We start from the raw sequence: 7,860 nt of genomic DNA on the forward strand, positions 1-7,860 counted from the left end.
CAACATCAAATTGACCATAACTGTCGGACAAGTGGATGCGCACGCCGTACGCGGGACGGCGCACGCATGATAACCTGTTCGGGCATCGCTCTCGGCAACGTACAGCACCGAAGTCGCTATGGAAATCAGCGCATTAGAGACTCTAATTTGTTGCCTGAACACGAAAAATGCAAGATTAAAAAAAAGAACAGAAGTCAAATCGAAGGGCCTCAGAGACGCATTAGCAAATGTGAATCATCAGATGTATCAGATGGTACGGACAAATTGTTAAAATCACAGGCCCAACATATAAAGAAAGATCGAGACGATGAGATCCAGCCAGCTGACGGGATTTATGGCAGAGTCAGATTAGATAACGTATGTCAATCAGCACAGGTCCGGCGAGCCGGATCCTAAGACTGGGGCGACAAAAATCCATGTCATCACGCTCCACGGTTACTTCAGCAAGATGGGGGCTCGGGAAAACCAGAGATCCACACCAAAAAGTCGACTGCTGGATGCAGAGTAGTGCTACAGATGTGCGTGCCGCAGGGGAGAACGCCCCAGCCGGAGATGGCGGCCGGGGTGATGCATCTTGCCCCCTGCGGCACAGCGGTCGATCTGCGCCTCCAGAACAAGGCCGCCGAGAGTGGATTTGCTCTTGCAGCCGAAAGAAGAGGCGACGGAAACAAGCGACTGCGCACGCAAGATTGGTTCAAAAACAAGGCAGCAAAAACAAAAGAAGAAAGAAAGATGCGAAAATTTGTTCCGGCGAACTTCGCCCCGCATGACAAACCGAGATGTGACAAGGGAAGGAGCGGCTGCGAGCTGAGGGAGAGGCGGCGCGGCGAGGCAGGGTTTGCTGAGAGGACGTCTCGTGCGCTTATAAAGGCGAGCCGGGTAGATCTAGAAGCCGCGGTGGGCGGGGAGCGTGTGGGCCGATCTGGAGGCCCAGATCGTTGGTTCCGGCCCTGCATGTCGTGTCTGTTTGTTCAGCGCCCGGAAACCCTTGCTGGCGCTCACGCGCTCCCCTAATGGGCCGCGGCGCCCATCGCTTGCCCGATCTATATCGCTACGTGGGTTGTTCGCTAGCCTTTTATTTCCTTGCGAACACTTGTTGAAAACACTGGTCTTTGCGGTTTTCCAATTAATTTTGGGGCATGCTCCACGTCCGCCAGCTGATATTTTTGAAAGATCAGCCGGCTCGCGAGCCGTCGGATTGCCGCATCAAGCGAGCCGAGCATGCCTCCAGAACTGTAACACAGGTCTTGTTGCAGAATTATTTCTGCAACATGGGTTTTATTGCAGATTTTTTTTTGCAACGGCTGTTTTATCGCAAATTTTTTTACAATTAGGCCCGTTCTCCAGAACTGCAGCTCTGGAGAACATATGTTTTGTTGCAAAACTAGACCCGTCATAGACCATTGCAACACCGCATATGTTTCTGAAACATAGCCTCTGTTTCGAAAGTGCGGTCGACAAAGAACGGCATGCAAGCCATCAATTGGACGCGTGTCATGCAGCGGAGGTGGCAGACGGCCACTACGATCCGCTGGATGACAGTAAGCTTTTCCCGTTAATTTTAAAAAGTTCATGAACTCAAAAAAAGATTATTAATTTAAAAAATGTGAATACGTAAAAATGTCCGTTCAATAATAAAAAATGAATTTGATATAAGTTTACGAATTTGGAAAACTGTAACCAGTTTTTTTTCACAAAAACTTCATCAGTTTTGAAAAAAAATTGAAAAAGTTCACTGAATTTTAAAAAACATCACTTTTGAAAAACAGTTCATTGATTTTTGAAAAAAGTTCATCAATTTTGGAACAAAAATTCATTGATTTGAAAAAATGTTCATCCAATTTGGAAAAAAATCATCAATTCTGAAGAAAAAAAAGTGTGGAAAAAGTTCATTAATTGTTTTTAAAGGTTGATCAATTTTGAGATAAAGTTCATCAATCGAGAGCTTCATCTTTGTAGCTGGGCATCAGCAAGCGAGACCAGTGGGAGGTGATGAAGTTGGCGCTAAGGCTTCTGTGGCAACGGTGCCACGGGGAACGATGTAGGAGACGCAGCTTTGGTTGAGGTAGTCGGCTCTTCTCCTGCGTGTTCGTGGGATGGCCTCGACTGGTTTGTTGCTTTGAAGTCGAAGTTGAGGTGGCGGGGCCCTGTGGTGTACGATGACGGGTAGCAGGTGGTCCGTTCGGTGATCTTCCACGATGCCAGCCTTGCCTGATTCTCCTCCGTAGCTTCTCGTCGATGTCAGAGATGCGCTATCTCGTCGCGGTGGCTGAGGTTTGGCAACCCAAACTAAACTAAATTCGATTCAGTCGAAAGAACTCAGCAAGTACAAAATCTTGAAGGACCATCACCACCAATTGATTCAGAAAACCTAGCAGGCAATAAACTTATCAAATATTCCATACCAAGCAGCACGTCAATCCCATGATATTTTATTCTGCCACTTTGAATCTTAAAACCTGCAAGAAACAAAACAAAAATGGACCAACCACAGAAACTGAATGGCCAAAACATGAAGACAGCCCCTAGAAAATCAAGTGTTTCATATAGAGCAAATTCAATGAACACCAAAATGAAAAGAAACCATGAAAAGAACTAGCGGGGAATCCATGGTCCACCAAAATGTTTTTGTAGACCTTGAGGGGAATTGGAAGAGGACGATTTTTTTAGCTATTGAAAAGAGTTAATTACATATACAGTACATGAACTTGCACTGTGTGTATATTTTTTTTAAAAAACTTGCAAAATGACTCAAATCGGCCACTAAATTTGCTTTGCGGGAACAATTCCATACTAATCAGTCCGAAGCGCCTGTGTGTCACGCCACGTAGGGCAGACACTTTCACGTTACAGGAACATTTGCAGGAAAGTCCTCATTGTATGTTAAAGTTATGTAACACGGTCCTCAAGCTCTCTAAAATCCCCATCTCTCCTGACGCACGAGTAGCTTCCTCGCGGGTGTTTTTTTTGCGGGGCTCACAAGCGGTGTCATGTGCCACTATTTGCATGCCGCGAACGGCGGCGACGTGCAGCGTACGGACAGCGGGGACGTGCGCTTCCGTGTGTAGCTGGGAGGGATAGGAAAAGACACAAAATGTCTAATTTGTTTGTGCCACAATGTTCGTACTCCTGCACCTAGCTCAGTGGCCAAACAGCTGAATACCTAATTGGCGGGTCCTGTTTCGACTCTCAGGACTCTTGCTTATTTCCGAATTTTCTTTTTTGCTCTGTTCGATAGGTGTACTTCAGCAGAAAATTCAGTTCTACAGCAACTGAATAGCCATCGATAGCATGTACTTCAGCAGAAAAGTCAGTTCTACACAAATGAACAAAATAAACTCTGTTGCTCTAGGCCTTTTTGAGCAAAAAAAAAAAATGCATCAGGAGGAAAGACTAAACCTGAAAATTCAGTTCTACAAAGCTGAATCTCTACCTAATTAATATTAAAGGACGGAGCGTTTCTCCATTTTTTTAGTCCATCACACGTTTTTCGTACGTCTTTTTTTGGCATCAAAGTCAGGGCATCACGAGGCTACTGTTTTCTTCAAAATCCCATACCAAACCTCTAATGCACAGACTGCATTGCACCCCCGGCACCATCTGGGGTGGATCTGTTAGAGAATAAAAAATATGACAAGAAGAAAGGTTATTGGTCCAAGATTAACATATGCGCCTTAATTTTCTCATAATATATATGTAAGAGCATCAACATATAACGCACATCAGATCTTTTTTATTGATTAGCGGACATCTCTAGATGATATCAGCATACATATCTCACTCCCAAAGAAACTACAGGGTAAGAGTAACCATCTACTTGAAATTTCCAAGTCATTCTTCTTAAATATTATACCACATGGTATATGTCCATGTCAAAAAGGAAATCAGATGGAAATGAACGAGCATATGGTACCATAACTGTATCCTAAAACAGAAGCCAAGCTCAGCGCTAAAATTTAAAAAGAAGCCAAGCTGGCAACTGACATCCTAAGTAGTGAATATCGATTATACTTCAAAGCATGGAAACTTTCTCTACTAGTAATTCACATCAAAGAGATATATAATTAACAAAGTGTGCACACACAAGAAATACATGCATATCAACTACAGATATTTGAAAGAACCTAAGTAAAATATTAGACAGCCTTCTATTTGAAATTTAGCATACGCTACTGAGGTTATATCAATTACCTGTTTCGTTTCTGGCACGAAGACAATCTGAACCCAGTCTGCAGCTGAACACCAAGGAATAAGATTTCAGAATATTGGGCCAACAATTTGTATGTGTTGAAGTAAACTGCAAGCATATCTACGAAAATAAAATAAAATAAAATAAAAGAGAATCGTCAAGCACAACCTCTGAACATAGGCAAGAAGAATCGTGATAGCGCCTTTGATGTTTCTACATGCCCGCCAAGCTTTTATGTTTGCATTAGCCCACTGGTTAAGGCATTACACTATTTGATTTAACCTCTCTTGATGCTTGATACTTTGCGGGATTAGTCATAGCAAAACTGAACGTCATTGTACATATCAACATATCACAAAGATCAATACCCAATTCTGAATCATACGCCCCCAAAAGAAACACATCTCATCTTGATTTCAAGCTTGATCACCCACGATCAAAACCCTAGGTGGAGACAGGGGAGACAGGGAGCAAATCATCACATAAAGGGCGGTTGAACTCGATTTCATACCGTAATCTGGAGGAAACTCACCGATGCCCCGAGAACGTGGCTCCATCCGGCGTAGATCGCCCCGGCGGCGCTCCCTCCTTCGTCGCTCCCTCCTGTGTCGGTAACAAGAAGATGAACAGGCAAAGGCGATGATACAGGGGTTTATGAGGCCTTGTACAATGCTAGGTGCTTAGAAAAATAAACCGAATTTTTCTGAAGTATTACTGCCTATTTCTACAGGAGATACGCCTAATTAAGCGTCGGTTCCATCCGGTTGGGCGGTTGGGTCTAGGAATGCGGGAGAAATCCCTGCCGGCTTCGGCCTCGACGTGGTGACACCTGCGGGTGCCACCATTCCTTCCTGGAGGGTGTCGGGTGGTATTCACCACCCACCTCCCTCCGCGTGCCGGGGGAAACCCTAGGACTTGTCCGGGCAGCAGCGTCGTCGGTGTCGCATTCCTTCTTGGAGGTGCTGCTTGGTACGCGGCGGTTCGGAACCTCGGTCTGTGGTGGTTTGTATCCGGTGGGCGCCGCGGTGGCGGGTCATCCGCGCTTTGCCGAGCTGCTGTGGTTGGCATTTGTTTCTTCTTCTTTTTCTTTAATACAAAGTGGGGGGAAACCCTTTTTCGGTACAAATACAAGGTGCTTAGGTGAGGTGTTTAGAGAAATAAACCATGTTTTTCTTAAGCATTGGTGCTTACTTGTATAGGATAAACGCTTAATTAGGCGTCTCTCCTGTAGAAATAGGCACCGGTGCTTTAGAAAACCCGGTTTATTTTTAAGCACGTCCCTAAGCACCTAACATTGTACAAGGCCTAAGCACATTGCATTATACAAGGCCTGAGAGGTTAGCTGTGGCAATCCGTTATTATGCACAGGGTAATTCTGGTACTCTTACGGCTGCCATTAGCTTGAGGACGGCGGGTTCAGTTCTTCCACTAGGACGGGGGTTTTATGCAAATAAACAACGGCGGGCGCGTGCAAAGCAAATTTAGTGGTTTGTTTGAGTCATTTTGCAAGTTTTTGTATGAAAATGCACCTGCAGTGCAAGATCATGTACTTTATATGTAATTAAACTGCAGGCATCTATCTAGTTCCAGAATGGACATGCAGAAACAGCAGCTCAGCGGGTTCCACAAAAATTGCCATGAGAAGGAAGATTTTTATTGCTACAAATAATAATATACATCCATGAGAAGGACATAGATGCATTGCATACAACCAAGCCAGCTAATTCCTAGCTAAAACCAGAACGCCACAGGAGAAAATGACAAGACATGCTTAGACACTTGATAGGATTTGGTGGTGCGGCGGATGGTGGTTTGCAGCTCTCCCTCACGATTGTACTTGACACCAAAAATGGTGATGCAGAGCATGAAGCCATTACAGTCACCAAAGGCGTCATCAAACTCCAGTTCTTCACATACCAAACTCTCTACAAGGCAAAACCTGGTGCTCCCCATGTATGTGAGGGTGGCATCCGAGTGCTTGAGGAAAAGTTTCTCCTTGCCCATCTTCCAGTCAGGTTGCATGGTACCTTCGTCGGTGCAGGAAGCGACTTGGCAGGAACAAATGTACCCATCCTTGTGAAGGCCAACCCATGCATCCAGCTCACTGTCAAAGTAGCCTTGTCCTTGGAAAGGCAATGCCCATTCCCCAAGACACCTCCACTCTTGGTACCTGGTGTCAAAGGAGAAGGTGCGATGCAGATAGCGCCTGCTGCTAGCAGACATGAAGATAGTGTGTCCATCCGGGTGCATGGGGTAGGAGTTGATCATGTCATCCTTGGTGAATGGCAGTGGTGAGGGCACGCTTGTCCAGCACCAGTCCATGCTTGGATTTGAAGGATGTGGATCCTTGATGCCCACCGCAGACAGCACCTCAAATGACTGTCGCATTTCCTTGATGTTATACTTTAACACATACAACTGCATGTTGGCAGTAGCCACAAAGATTTTAATGCCTCCGAGTAGTCCATCAGGGAGAGGAGGGCCGATGGCCAATCCAGCTGTCTCTGTGTTGTAGACCATGGTGCCAGGGTGTTTGCTGTTCGCCATGAAGATATTGCTGCCCAGGGCAGCGAAGTACATGGGATAATTAGTGAAGCTGACACTAGCCGGAGAACTGGGGGCTCCAAGTCCAGGTCGGAGCTGCTGTCCAAGGTGTCGATGTTAATCTTGTAGATAGCCAAGCCCTTGGTCCAGTCATCTAGCGCCAGATAGAGATGCTTCTGCCTCTGCACAGACCGCAACTTCTTGTCTGCGCGGTCCCTGTAGCTTACCTGCTCCTACCGACGCTTGGACATCCCTCCTCCCAAGATCTGCTCCTCCGAGTTTGTCTACTAAAGACAAAATTTTGGTCGCAATCGAGGTGTAGAGCAACACAGCAAAACAGATCTGGAATAGGTGCAGACTGCAGTCGATCTGACGGGGGCTTCTTTGACGTAATCTGCAGGTTCATGTTCTATTTATATAGACCCTGTCTGCCTAACTAATCCAAATCGAATTAAGAAACCGACTCTGTTTGCAACCGAACACAAGAGGGGAACACATACCTCGGCAGAATCCGAGCCGGCCGTGTGGTTGAATCAGAGATAGAGACGGGGACCGAAAGCAACACGGCTGCAAGACCTCAGCGCGCCGCCGCCGCCGCCGCCTTCGACTGGTTGGGGATCGTGAGAATGAGAGTCGCCGAGCGAGAACGCGTTGATCAGGACGGAAACGCGGAACCCGCGCTGTGGTTGGTCGTCGGTGGGGCGGCGCAGGCCTGCTGCTGCTGCCGTCTCGGAGTAGTTCTGTACATGCTCGTCGAGTTCTATTTTCGTAGCGCTCTAATTGATAGCGTGGCAGTGGTCACGCAGAGAGACGAGAACCTGTAAACCTGTATGTGTTTGATTAATTTGAGAATAAACCGATGTCTATGTTTTGCCACTGATCCTCGACCCTTTCCTGCCCGAACTATCGTGATTTATTCTGCCCCTCTGAATAAACTGAATAGTTCCAGTTCAGTTTCAGTTAGTATAATCTCTTATTCTTTTGCGTGATCAAATTGACAGTATACATCCAAGTTCGTTGGGGTGGATTCAGGGTGTAGTCATCTGATTGTATCAACATACAATGTTAACCATGTGAGGAAAATTCTTTCACGGTGCATTTGCTGTTTCAGTTTTTTTACTTGTAGC

General features: G+C 46.0%; 1 protein-coding gene, 1 long non-coding RNA gene and 2 other non-coding genes across 4 annotated transcripts; all 4 read right to left on the minus strand.

The window, feature by feature from the left end:
- Positions 1-203: 203 nt before the first annotated feature.
- LOC123170583 (uncharacterized) lies at positions 204-837 on the minus strand. Its single transcript, XR_006485253.1, has 2 exons — positions 776-837; positions 204-675 (listed from the first exon to the last, which is right to left on the minus strand). It is a non-coding gene; the product is annotated as an uncharacterized lncRNA (long non-coding RNA).
- LOC123183922 (small nucleolar RNA snoR117) lies at positions 205-282 on the minus strand. Its single transcript, XR_006492907.1, has one exon. It is a non-coding gene; the product is annotated as a small nucleolar RNA snoR117 (small nucleolar RNA).
- On the minus strand, positions 341-430 carry LOC123183904 (small nucleolar RNA U31b). The gene has a single exon (XR_006492891.1). It is a non-coding gene; the product is annotated as a small nucleolar RNA U31b (small nucleolar RNA).
- Positions 838-5,821: 4,984 nt separating the features above from the next.
- Positions 5,822-7,547, minus strand: LOC123170590 (uncharacterized). Its single transcript, XM_044588440.1, has 2 exons — positions 7,234-7,547; positions 5,822-7,127 (listed from the first exon to the last, which is right to left on the minus strand). The coding sequence occupies exon 2, from the start codon at positions 6,767-6,769 to the stop codon at positions 5,921-5,923; it is 849 nt and encodes a 282-aa protein (XP_044444375.1). The 5' UTR covers positions 6,770-7,127; positions 7,234-7,547; the 3' UTR covers positions 5,822-5,920.
- Positions 7,548-7,860: the final 313 nt, after the last annotated feature.

Source organism: Triticum aestivum, chromosome 1D, assembly GCF_018294505.1.
Source record: "Triticum aestivum cultivar Chinese Spring chromosome 1D, IWGSC CS RefSeq v2.1, whole genome shotgun sequence".
Classification (NCBI taxonomy): domain Eukaryota; kingdom Viridiplantae; phylum Streptophyta; class Magnoliopsida; order Poales; family Poaceae; genus Triticum; species Triticum aestivum.

What these genes read in the sequence shown, in the direction of transcription:
- LOC123170590 (XM_044588440.1), bottom strand. Translation starts at nt 6,769, where the DNA reads ATGTACTTCGCTGCCCTGGGCAGCAATATCTTCATGGCGAACAGCAAA.